Consider the following 13,833-nt stretch of genomic DNA (forward strand, 5'->3'; position numbering starts at 1 on the left):
GGACCTGCCTTTTTTCTGGGGCCAAAACTATCCCCTGTGTGCCTCCCTTGTCCTGGATTTCTGCTACTGGACCTGCTCTACAGGGGTCCCAGAACTCTCCTTTCCTGTTCCCTGGCTTAAACAGCTTACTCTGAATGTGAATGGCTCCTCCCCCCACACAAGCCACAGTGCTTGCCTGTGAACTCGAACATGCTGTGGGCTGAGGATTCCTATTCTCAGGCTCACACCTCACGGGCGGACCGTACCTTCGTTGTTGGAGGGGGTACACTGGTCCTGGTCTCTGCCTGCCTAGCGGGATCTGCTGGTGTTCTCCTACCACCCCATTGTCCACCCCTCCTTGCTGCCAGAGCTCCTCAAAACCTGGAGCTGTGGGCTGCTGTCTTGGGATCTCTAATTCCCTAGCCAGCCTTTCCCTGGGTGTTGCCTGTGGGGCGGTTTGATTTGGGCTGCCAGTAAAATCCAGCTGACCTGCCTTCGGGCTGATCACGCAAATCATTCCCCTTGCTGCATTTAAAGCCATGTTAAGGCTTTCTATCTCTGCCCTACAGGGGCCATGATCTGCTTCCTCAAACCTTAGGGCGCAGGCCAGCTTATAAGCTGCCTTTGCTTCCCTAAACCTTTCCTCCTGCTCTCTCTTCACACCCTTCCTAACCCAGCCACCTATACCCCGATAGGTCAGCCTACACGCTGCTGCTAACATCCGCAGGGCTACCCACATACTGAAAACAACGAGAGAAACAAGAGCTGATGCTTTCTCCAGATCCAGACCACTTATTAAAACAAAAACTGCCTCCACTCCTACCTGGCTCGCCATTGTAAGGATTTGGGGACTTCTTTAAACTGGTTTAAAGTAATTTTCCTGGTCTTGTAGGACCAATTCCAATAAAACCAATTTTATTACAGCGGTTGCGAATCGCTACCCCTCCTTTAGTTCTGAGTGGAGGAACTTATAATTAATGATATTAAAACGGAACAAGTGGTTTGGATGAGAGAAAAAAATCAAGTTTTATTACCTAAATAAACTACAATCAAAAGAATAAACTATACCACACGAACACAGTAATTACAGTAATACTATATAACAGGGGGTTGCAGACGGCGAAAACGAGGGATACAATGAGCTACAATGTTATTTAAACAATCTTAGCAATTCCCTTAAATCACCACCCCTTAACTCCTGCTAGGTTGCCTTGTTGAGGAGTCAGAAACTCCACTCACCTGTGGTCCAGCGAAGTAAGAGAGCGAGCTAGCTTCTCAGCAGCTATTTTTATACCTGGTGAGGTCCTGCCATTCTGCCTTGCAAGGGCTGTGTGCAAAATTCCCCACCCAAAGGGTCCAATACACAAGAGAAAGCTGTGATTGGCTAACTCAAAGTGGTTAGACTGAGTTAATGTGTCTTCCGGAGCTCCCTGGGCTGAAACAAAAGGGAGATACAACTGCTCTATTGTCCAGTGCTGGGTGATTTAAAACCCATTCAAATCTTGAACGATTCCCATTCAAGGTGCAAAAGTCTCTTCTGCAGTTTAGATGTATCCACTCGATATACAAACAAATGCTAATAGCATTCAATTGCTTTGTAAACAAAGCATTGTCCTTTGTCTTTGGCCATGTGGTGACAGCCATTTTTATCCCTGGAAATTTAAAAGCACATCGCCCAGGGATTCTTTAATCAAAAATGAATCTTCAGAACTGTAAATTATTGCGAATTCTTACAGTGGCAGACAGTGGTTAAAGGGGTGGGTGGGTGGGGTGCTTGGGTTGATGTGCACACCTTGCGCTTGGCTTCCACTTGCTCCCAGCGAAGAGACTCGAGGTGTTCGGCGCCTTCCCGAATGCTTCTCCTCCACTTTGTGCGGTCTTGGGCCAGGGATTCCCAGGTGTCAGTGGGGATGTTGCACTTTTTCAAGAACCTATTTATACTGCTACTTTAATGGCCTTCCTTGGTTACTTATTCTACTTAATACCTTTTGGCTTCAAAACATACTGCATGACTTTTGTCCATACTAAGGATTTTAGCCGATAAAAACATTTGTTATTAAGTAAGTTGTATTGTAATTTGTTAAGTTATACTGCAGTGTAATAGTAAATACATTTGAATATGTACAGTATTGATAGTTCATCTTATTTACAGGTTGTTCAGCCAGACTCCAGATTCCATCGACCAAGACCAAGGCCACCTCCTCAACAAGATATTAAACACCAACAATCCTGGAGGAATTGTAGGGACCACGGTTTGGAGGCTAGGGAAGGGTTTCGACCGCCTCCTTACAGACCACGCATGGACGCTTTTGAAACTGCTCACGAAGGGCATTCCAGACTCAGCAATAGGGATCGTTCAAGTCATAGATCCCGTTCTCATAAGACTAGGAACCCAGCATTCACTGCCACTGGTGCTTCAGCACCGACATACTGCCAGCCTATCACTACTGTGACTGCCACAGCTTCAGTTACTGTCGCTGTGCATCCTCCCATACCCAGCCAAAATGTATTTGGAGGGTACCCACATTATGAGGGGTACAGTGAAACTGATGAAGGAGCATTTGTTGATCCTCATGTGCCTTTTGATGCACGTCATGAAAGAAGGGACTCAAAGGTGGAAGTTTTAGAGTTGCAGGACGTTGAATGTGAAACACAGAGCAATGGGAACAGAACACATTAGGTAAGTTTCCTGGGGGAATTCAATGAAAGATACAATACTGTTTAAAAATATAATCAACTGTTGATCGGTCAAATTCTTTGATTGGACTAAATAGAAGAGGAAAACATTGCCAAAGTTCCTTTCAATAGGTAGAAAATTATATGTTGATGTAACTAGGTTACTTCACAAGTTACATTTGTGTTAATAAGTCATATTTGTATTTAGAAAGATGACAACTATGAAAACTGTAGCTAGTATGTGTTTTATGTAATATGAAAATACTTTTATTGTCCTTATACAAATGTGTTTTTAAAAACTTGAAATGAGTTACAACATTTTTCTCAATATCCATTCTTTTACCCTTTCCAGTGTGGAATTTATGATGCACAGATGGCCAAAGATGGGAAAACCCTTCATTTGCATAGTCTGATCCTTGAAACTCCAGACTATAAATACAGGCGATCCTGAACTGGGAAGACAGTTTACTGTAACTGTTAATCTATTGTATTATTTGTTAAATATTTCTTCTCTAAAATATTTAAAGGATGTACACATATGTATTATACAGATGTACAATGTAAAGTAGTATAATGTTAGGAGTTGTAAAACTCCTGTGAATGGATTAGGAACAATATTGTGTGATCCATACATTTTGTACATTGATCTGTGTATCTGTGCCACATTTACGCTTAATCTAGTCATAAATGTCAGCATATGTTGCTGCTGCTTGAAATATTGTATAATTTACTTGTATAATTATTCTATGCAAATATTGCTCATGTGATAGGATTTTTTTGTAAAGGTACACATTTTGTTAAAATATTTTAATTTTGCATATCACAACCCTGTGGTAGTATAAAATGTTACTGTTAACTTTCAAACACGCTATGCGTGGTTCTTAAAATGATCAGATATGAAGAAAAGCACGTTAATCTTTATGACCTTGTTAGTTTTAGTTGTTTGACTCTTTTGCTGTGTATTATACATGTCTGTGTTGTTTTAATTTAACCCTTAGTGTGTGTATATTTATTGACCCCCCTCCAGATTCTTTGAATGATAAACTATCTGCGATTTCTAACTGTCAGATTAACAAAGAGACAGTCTTTTTTATTTTTCTTTATTTATTGTCAATTTAAATAGAATGCATTTTTGAAAATGACCCACCATTAAGCTCATACACTGTTCTCTTCAGCATAGGTTTGTATATTTGTAAAAACATACATCTAGCCAAGTAAACTTGTGATAGGGAGGCTTACATCCAATCCCATCTTTATTTGTAAATACGTAGGGGGAAAAAAACTGTCTCTTCATAACACTGGTTTATGTTAATGTTAAACTCATCTCCTACTACACATGTTTGGCATCACTGTACTCAAACCAGTTGGGCATGCAAGGTCTGAATCTTTCAGGAGCAGCCTTAAGTATATGCTTTATATATATATAAAATATATTATATGGAAAAACTATAGAGTTCCTACATTACAACAGTGACTACACTTCAAAAGTACTTTATTGGTTGTAAAGCGCTTTGGGGCATCCTGAGGTCATGAAAGGTGCTATACAGTTCTTTCCATTGGATGTTCCAAAACCCAAATGACATCTGTGATTGAACCACAATTTTCTGTTAATGACTATCCTGATGCCTTACTAAGCTTTTGTTTTGGTCATGAATGGGCTGGCCATTAATGGGATATAATTGCTTTTGGTGATATTTGTAACAAACAGGCATTCACATGAAATTCATCTGTGCATCATTTTAATCCATTTGTTAACCCATTTAAAATAAATCTGTAATCGAGTGTATTAAAATAACACACTGAAGAATTCCATACAAATACAATAACATGTTCTTACAGATATTTCAGAGAGCCGTTTTTAAGTGTTCCTTTTGATGTTCAATATTGAAAGATTGGGGGTAATTTTGACTTTGGCCGATAGTGCAGAAAGGGCAATATTGGATCTGCCGCTCATTGTACACCTCTCCCGATTTTCTTTTCTGAAAAGGACAATCAGGAGAGGTGTATAACGGGCGGCCAATCTGATATCGCCCATTTTACACTATCGCCAAAAGTTAAAATTACAGCCATTGAATCTCGTGATTTTTTTATTTCATTGTACTACTTTGCAACAGTCTTTTTACTGTTGAAGTTACAGATGATGCCAAACTGTGTCATGTAGCAAGTGAGTTGAGTTATATCTTCTGTTTTAAATGTTAAAATAAGCTACTGCCATTAGCACACTAAGGGTTAACCCTAATTGCCAACTTTTTTTTTATAAAAAACAGTTTACTTTCTGGCATAGAAATGTGTGTGACATTCAGCAACAGACTTCAATGTGGCACTTGTGGTGGATTGACCTGAGATCATCCAGAATTCACAACAAAAACTGTATGGTGTTAATTGGAACTAACTTCAGCTGCCATAGTGGATATTAGATTGTGTCAAAAGTTCAGAGTGGCTTCCCACTGCTACTGCCTTGGCGTCTGTCTGTCACTTCTCACTAGTTATTTTCCCCCTCTTTAACAGCACAGATTCTATCAAATGCAGATATATGTATGTGTACTTTCTCCCCTCCCTCCCCCACTGTCTGCTGCTTCTGCACAATGTAGACATTTTCTCCTATAGTCACATTGGCAAAGGGAGAACTTCTCAGTGGCTGGCAACTATGTTTTTAAGAAAAAAATGTATTTTTTGTGATATTTATATTTTTGTATCATAAGAATGTTTTCTTACAGTATTTGTTGTATGCCAGTTTATAACAAAAATGCAGGGATTTTTCTTCTTCTGTTTGAAACACTATTACAGCTATGTTTTACTTTGTAATGGATTTTTAATCTGTATAAAGTGCTTACTAATGTTAATAACTAAATAGGAAAGATATATAACAGTTACATTAAGAACTCGTAGATTTTAGTATGAGGATGCAAAAGGAAAAATATTCAAACTGGGTCTCATCACCTGCCAGTTTTTGGCAGTGATGGGTTTGTGTCATTTCAGTTACAAAGATAAATGTATGCCATATAATTTATTTATATGAAAATTTATTTTTGTAGTGTACATAGTAGTCATCAAGTCTTTTGACAGAAGTATATTTTTAAAGAGTTTATATGTAATGATACCATTATGTTGGATCATAACTGAGACAGTTACAGTGCACACTTTCATTGTAACTTACACTTGGAGAAGATGTTTTACAGTGTTAAAAAGAAAGCAACTATTCTAAATGTTACATAATTTGGTTTCAATTTCCATGGAATACGTGCCTTGTGTGTTTTATCCATTTTGCATCATGGGACATGGAAATTGTGCAAGCTCTCTAAATATTAATGTTCAAACACTGATAGAATTTCTAACAAATAAAAATAATATAACTTAACTGTGGTATGGTGTCCTTATTAGTATTACTTGACTTAAATGGTTTTGAATTTATATCCCCAAAAATCCACAAACTTTCTGGTATATTCAGGACAGGCAAAGACACTCAGAATCAGAAATTAGTTAGGTCAGATCTCCACCCAATTGAACCTTAAACTAGAATTTCCTTTGGGGGTCGAGGCAGGCGATTTTAGCAATGCCCCCTTGCAGACTGACATCATAAATAGAGGCGGGACCAACAGAATGGTGTCAGCCACCAGAATTCTTGCTACTCTCACCTCTGGTGCCCCCAGGAGTACAATACCTCCATTGGTGGAAGTAAGGCCACAAGAGTGTTCCAGGCTGGTTTCATGGCCTGGAACACTGAATAAAAGGAGATGTTGCACTCGGAAATCAGCCTTCCTGGAAAAAGGCCCATTTCCAGTCCTTGCCACCATCTTCAACCAGACCTGCTGGCTCTGCACCTAAGCGCCTAACTACCTCCACATTTGCCTTATACTGTCCCCCACTCAGCAAGTGCTCTAGTTGCACTGATACTAGCACAGGTGCCTGCTAACAACATGTAAATTACTTGACCTTAAGAAATCTGATGGGGTCAGTCACTTCCCTTTCAGGCACTTTAGAAGTTCCACTCTATTATTACTGTGGTGGAATGAGATCACAGGTTTTTGGTGTCTACTTGTCTAAAAATTAAGAACTGATGTAATATATTTATATAGTGGTGTGAGTGAAAAAGCAAATCATACAGGTCTAGACTAATTTTTGTTTTAATATTAAAGGTGTCCATATTTTTGGGGGTAAATCTTGTACTCAAGATTAGGGATGCCTATTTTACATAGTTTTACATAATATTTACAGCACAGAAACAGGCCAACAGACCTTGCTCCACACGAGGCTCCTTCCATCCTTCTTCATCTAACTCCATCAACACATCCTTCTATTCCTTTCTCCCTCAAGTGTTTATCTAGCTTCCCCTTAAATGCATCTATGCTATTTGTCTCAACTACTCCTTGTGGTAGCGAGTTCCACATTCTAACCATTTTCTGGGTAAAGAAGTATCTCCTGAATTCCCTATTGGATTTATTAGTGACTATCTTATATTTATGGCCCCTAGTTTTGGTCTCCCCGCAACTGGAAACAGCTTCTCTACATCTACCCTATCAAACCCTTTCATAATCTTAAAGACCTCTATCAGGTCAACCCTCATTCTCTTATCTAGAGAAAAGAGCCCCAGCCTGCTCAATCTTTCCTGATAGGTATAAGCTCTCAGTTTTGGTATCCTTCTAGTAAATCTTGTTTGCACCTTCCCCGGTGCCTCTATATCCTTTTTTATAATATGGAGACCAGAACTGTGCACAGTGCTCTAAGTGTGGTCTAACCAAGGTTCCATACAAGTTTAACATAACGTCTTTGCTTTTTAATTCCCTCTAAAAATGAACCCCGTTTTTTTGTTTGCTTTCTTTTATGGCCTTATTAACCAGGAGCCCCCTCCTCAACACCAGCTATGTTCTCCTCGGTCCTCTAAGTAAATAAAAATTTTTGTTGCAGTTCTTAGGGAGCCAGGTCATTTCCCTGGCCTGGTCCTAGGCCCACATCTGCCCATGTGGATGCTACTACATCTCACTTCATTGGGCATACAGTCCTCCACTGATGTGCTAATTCCCAACTGAGCTAAAGGAGAAGGAACTTCTGGGTTGATAGTCCCCCACCCCTTGCTGTTATTGTAAGGGACAGACAGAGGTTGGAGTGTCCCTCCGATACTCAACCGCCCCCCCCCCCCGCTTCTCCGGCCCTCCGATGCTCACCCGGCATCCCCTGCCCCGCCTCTCCAGCCCTCTGATGAGCCGCTCCAGTCCCCAATCATTTAAAACCCCCTCCTCCCCCTGCTCTGACATACAGTTCTGGATGAGCGGAAATTTTCTCCCATTAAATATTGGGAAGACCGATTACATTATTTTCAGTCAACACCACCGACTCCATCCCTCTCCCTAACATCTGTCTGATGCTGAACCACACTGTTCGCAACCTTGGTGTCATATTTGACCCTGAAATGAGCTTCAGACCACATATCCGCAGCATAACAAAGGCCACCTATTTCCACGTCCGTAACATTGCCGTCTCCGTCCTTGCCTCACCTCATCCGCTGCTGAAACCCTCATCCATGCCTTTGTTACCTCTAGGCTTGACTATTACAACGCACTCCTGGCTGGCCTCCCACATTCCACCCTACGTAAACTTGAGGCATCCAAAACTCGGCTGCCCGTGTCCTAACTCGCACCAAGTCCCCGTTTGCCCATCTCCCCTGTGCTCGCTGACCTACATTGGCTCCTGTTTAAGCAGCGCCTCGATTTCAAAATTCTCATCCTTGTTTTCAAATCCCTTCATGGCCTCGCCCCTTCCTATCTCTGTAATCTCCTTCAGCCCCACAACCCCCTGAGCGATCTGCGCTCCTCTAATTCTGCCCTCTTGAGCATCCCTGATTATAATCGCTCAACCATTGGTGGCCATGCCTTCTGTTGCCTAGGCCCTAAGCTCTGGAATTCCCTGCCTAAACATCTCCACCTCACTACCTCTCTTTCGTCCTTTAAGACTCTCCATAAAACCTACCTCTTTGACTCAGCTTTTGGTCACCTGCCCTAATTTATCCTTGTGTGGCTCGGTGTCAAATTTTTTGTCTTAAAATACTCCTGTGCAGCACCTTGGGCTGTTTTACTATGTTAAAGGCGATATATAAATACAAGTTATTGTTGTTGTTGTAGCTCCTCCTGCCCCCAATCATTCCCGCCACCCCCTCTCCGGCCCCCGATCATTCCTGACACCCCCCCCCCCCGCGCTCCTCCGGCCACCCCCCGAACCCCATGCGATCCCTCCCTCCCTACTCTCCGTGGCCTAATGCCTCAGGCCTACCCACCCACAGCTAGCCAGCCTCTCAATCTGGCTGGCTGCGGGTGGGAAACAGAGATTTTCCATGCAAAAATGGCCCTGCTGTTAAATTCAGTAGGGCTTGCGGGAAAGCCATTCTCCCGAGTTTCCTGACCGCTTCCGAGTGCCCCCCCCCCGCTCCCCCCCGCTCACAACCCGCCACCCCATTAAAATTCAGGCCGTTTTTTCTCCTCACCAAGGCACTGCTAGAAGATCAGCGACTATTGTACTGAATGCAAATAACAATCATATTGCAATCATTTACATTTATTACAAATGCATCGACTAAAAATAAGAGACAAAAACTACATTCCCAGCTTACTGGCATAACTGAATATAATTACAAACGAAAGGTAACACCTTTGCATTCTAAAATCAAAACATCCTTAGAATTAACTTTAGTAGAAGTAGTAGAGGTAGTCTGACAAACTTGATTGAATTTTTTGAGGAGGTAACGAGGGTAGATGAGGGTAGTGCATTTGATGTAGTCTATATGGACTTTAGCAAGGCTTTTGATAAGGTTCCACATGGCAGACTGGTCACGAAGTTAAAAGCCCATGGGATCCAGGGCAAAGTGTCAAGATGGATTCAAAACTGGCTTGGAGGCAGGGAGCAGAGGGTAATGGTTGGTGGGTGTTTTTGTGACTGGAAGGCTGTTTCCAGTGGGGTTCCGCAGGGCTCAGTACTAGGTCCCTTGCTTTTTGTGGTATATATCAATGATCTAGACTTGAATATAGGGGGTATGATTAAGAAGTTTGCAGATAATACTAAAATCGGCTGTGTGGTTGATACTGAAGAAGCAAGCTGTAGACTGCAGGAAGATATCAATAAACTGTTCAGGTGGGCAGAACAGTGGCAAATGGAATTCAATCCGGAGAAGTGTGAGGTAATGCATTTGGGGAGGGCTAACAAGGCAAGGGAATACACATTAAATGGTAGGACACTGAGTAGTGTAGAGGAACAAAGGGACCTTGGAGTGCATGTCCACAGATTCCTGAAGGTAGCAGGTCAGGTAGATAAGGTGGTTAAGAAGGCATACGGAATGCTTGCCTTTATTGGCCGTGGCATAGAATACAAGAGCAGGGGGGTTATGCTTCAACTGTATAAAACACTAGTTAGGCCTCAGCTGGAGTACTGCATGCAGTTCTGGTCACCACATTACAGGAAAGATGTGATTGCACTAGAGAGGGTACAGAGGAGATTTACAAGGATGTTGCCGGGAGAAGAGAATCTTAGTTATGAGGAAAGACTGGATAGGCTGGGTTTGTTTTTCTTGGAACAGAGGAGGCTGAGGGGAGACCTTATTGAGGTATATAAAATTATGAGGGGCCTAGATAAAGTGGATAGAAAGGACCTATTTCCCTTAGCAGAGGGGTCAAAAACCAGAGGGCACAGATTTAAAGTAATTAGTGGAAGGTTTAGAGGGGATTTGAGGGGAAATTTCTTCACCCACAGGGTTGTGGGGGTCTGGAACTCCCTGCCTGAAAGGGTGGTAGAGGCAGAAACCCTAACCACATTTAAAAAGTACTTGGATGTGCACTTGGGATGCTGTAACCTGCAGGGCCACAGACCAAGAGCTGGGAAGTGGGATGAGGCTGGATAGCTCTTTGATTGCCGGCGCGGACACGATGGGCCGAAATGGCCTCCTTCTGTAACTTTCTATGATTCTAAATGCTACTTATTTCACTTTACCTTTAATTTGTCAATGATATTTTGCATCGAGTCCCTTTGAATGCTCCTTTGTATAATGGGTTAAAAATACGATTAGGCCTGAAAACAGGAACGGGGATCGCGATGTGCGATCGACCCACGCCTGTTGAAAGTAATGCAGGCAGCACATAACATTTGTGCTGCCTACTATCATTATTGATGCGTGCAGCCCAATGCTGAGTTGTTGAGCGCTCAGCAGGGGGTCGAAGTTCGTGCGAGGCTAGCTCTATGTAAAGCTAGCCTTGAGTACTTAAAGGCAGTCTCCACCTCATAAAGATGAGGTGCATTCTGCATTCAGCAGCTGCTGGATCTGGTTGCCAAGGCAACTGTCACTCAGTTATGGCTCAACAGGGCAGAGAAAGGGCTCCAAGGTTCTCCGACGCAGCACTAGAGGCCTTAATGCAGGGGGCAGAATGGAGGAGACAGGTCCTCTACCCGCAGGGGGTCAGGAGGCCCTCCAGACACACAGTGAGAAGGCAGTGGGAATAGATAGCTGAATTGGTCATTGCCAACTGTCTTGCCCGGAGGACCTGGATCCAGTGTCAAAAGAAGTTTAATGACCTCAAACGAGTGATCAAGATCAGCAAATGCATCTTCAAAAGCCGTCTCCCACCAACTGCACCACTATCCTCACACACTGCTCAATGTACCACACACCCATCACTCACCTACCAACAATCTCTATCAATCACGACTCAAACCTCACGTACATAGCTTCAACTCACCTACACACACTTACCACTGCTGTAAGCCTCACACCCACGTCTCACAGCTTGCACACATTGCTAGCTATTCAACCATGACAGGCACATCACCCAAACACATTGCACCACACTCACTGATACACCACACTCACTGACACACATCACCCAAACACAGTGCACCACACTCACTGACACGTTTCACCCAAACACATTGCACCACACTCACTGACACACACATCACCCAAACACATTGCACCACACTCACTGACACACACATCACCCAAATACAATGCACCACACTCACTGACACACACATCACCCAAACACATTGCACCACACTCACTGACACACACATCACCCAAACACAATGCACCACACTCACTGACACACACATCACCCAAACACATTGCACCACACTCACTGACACACACATCACCCAAACACAATGCATCACACTCACTGACACACACATCACCCAAACACATTGCACCACACTCACTGACACACACACATCACCCAAACACATTGCACCACATTCACTGACACACATCACCCAAACACATTGCACCGCACTCACTGACACACTTCCCTTTATGTTGCAGGGCATGTTGGCTCATAATCACAGGCAGCAACAGCTAACCGGTGGGGGATGGGCAAGGCTGCATATCCTGACCCAACTAGAGGAGACCATGCTTGACATTATTGGAGGAGCCATCACTGAGGCCATGACGATCGGCGAGGCTGAAACTATTGAAGATGACAGTATGCTCCTACTTAATCCTCCTTCTCACATCCCACTTCCCCCTCATCCCACAATCTCTTCTCACTAAAAAGCTGCTGATGATGTAAACATGCACACCTTGCTTTACCCCCTCCCTTCACCACAACGCTACCCTTGTGCCTTTCTCCTTTTAGATACCCAAGAACTCCAACCTGCCCAGCCACTGCAGGAAGAGCAAGAGGAGAGTGATGGAGAAGAGGAGATACCGTCACTCGATCTCACACTCACAGGCACCAGCGCAAAAACTGGCACTGGCATACTTTAGAGGGTAGTATAGAGGTGGGATCTTCACATGGTGAGTCACCGTGCACATGTGGCCTGCAACCAGGGCAGGGTGAAAGGGTAGTGCAGGTGCCATCTTCCCAGAGGGCGAGGTCACACACGACTTCTGCTGCGGAGGACTCAGGTGAAGACTTCGGTGGGGCAACCTACAGAAGAAGGGTGGCAGGCATGCACACAGAAATGCTTGTTGCATTGGCAGGCCTGCCAGAGAGCCTGTTGTCACTGTCAAGAAGCTTGGAGGGGTCCGGCTCCAACCTTGCACAGGGCTTTGCGCAGAGCTTGCAGCCCATGATTTCCAGGATGGAAGTGATGGGCAACCTCATTAGAGCACTTGTGGACCCAACCATGATGCTGGGTGTGATGGGCGTTATCTCAGCTTCCACTGCAGCATAAGTAGAAGCGACCCAACATCTGAGTGCTGCAGTGGAAGCTTAGACTTCTGTCCCGCAAGCTCAGCTTGCTACCACACAAGCTCAGACTGCTGCCATCATGGCTGCCTTTACCAGTGTGGAAAGGGGCTTGCAGGGTGTCACAGCAATCCTGCAGTCCAGCAATCTGTCCTCCAATAGATTACTAGGACAGCTGAGGCGCCGCCCCGGGGGAGTGGCAGTGGCTCCGTGAAGCACGAACCTGCTGTCCTCTCTCAGGATGACAGCATTTGTACTTCCGCCAGTGCCTTTGCTGTTGCCTGTCAGCCAGCCAGCCCAGACTGCTGCCACCCATGCCGAGATGGTGCAGTCTGCAGCTGGGCCTTCTAGGCCCAGTGCTGCTCGAGGTCGTCCTGCAAGGCCATCTGCCATCTCCCCCACTGAAAGTCAGCCATGCTGCAGCCAATGGGGTAGCACTGCATATGAGCACTAGGACAGGCAATGGCACATGGAAGACAGGCACTAAAGGAATGCACAAGGGTGATTAGATGACTTTGTTATGTAGTATTGGATTGAACGATTTATAAATGTAGTTTGGAATGTTTGTTTTGCGGTGGCTTTCATTTCAGCATTGTAGCCAAGAGGGCACTGTGATGTTCCGTGACAGAGGGATGGTAATGTGGGTAAGTGTTGAGCAACAGGGATCTGGGGTTTCATTCAGGGCCAATTCACAGACAGCCAATCCAGAACATGGATGTGGAGGCTGCCTCCTCCTCCTCTTCCTCTTCCTCCTCCTCCTGAGGTAGTTGTGGGACCGGTGGTGGCAAGGGTACGCCCTCATGATGGCCAAGTTGTGGAGAATGCAGCGGTCCACCATGAATTGGGTCACCCGCCCTGGTGAGAAATGGAGGGCTCCTCCCGAGTGGTCAAGGCAGTGGAACCGTTGCTTGAGCACCCCGATAGTCTGCCCAATGACATTCCTCATAGCAGCGTGGCTCTCATTGTATGAGTGCTGACCATGAGTGGTGTGGTTGTGGAGTCATCAGCCAGGTGA

The 13,833-nt window shown here is 44.3% G+C and overlaps 1 protein-coding gene across 1 annotated transcript in view; it reads left to right on the plus strand.

Annotated features, from left to right (window-relative positions):
- ptch1 (patched 1) overlaps window positions 1-6,013 on the plus strand; it is an 85,973-nt gene extending 79,960 nt beyond the window's left edge. The window contains exons 23-24 of the mRNA XM_085984970.1: window positions 2,132-2,659; window positions 3,008-6,013. Of these exons, the coding sequence (XP_085841096.1) occupies window positions 2,132-2,659 (528 nt within the window). The 3' untranslated portion in view covers window positions 3,008-6,013. The remainder of the gene's footprint in view (window positions 1-2,131; window positions 2,660-3,007) is intronic.
- The last annotated feature ends 7,820 nt before the right edge of the window (window positions 6,014-13,833 follow it).

This window comes from Somniosus microcephalus, chromosome 1, assembly GCF_052327205.1.
Source record: "Somniosus microcephalus isolate GS21.2 chromosome 1, FLI_Smic_1.0, whole genome shotgun sequence".
NCBI lineage: Eukaryota > Metazoa > Chordata > Chondrichthyes > Squaliformes > Somniosidae > Somniosus > Somniosus microcephalus.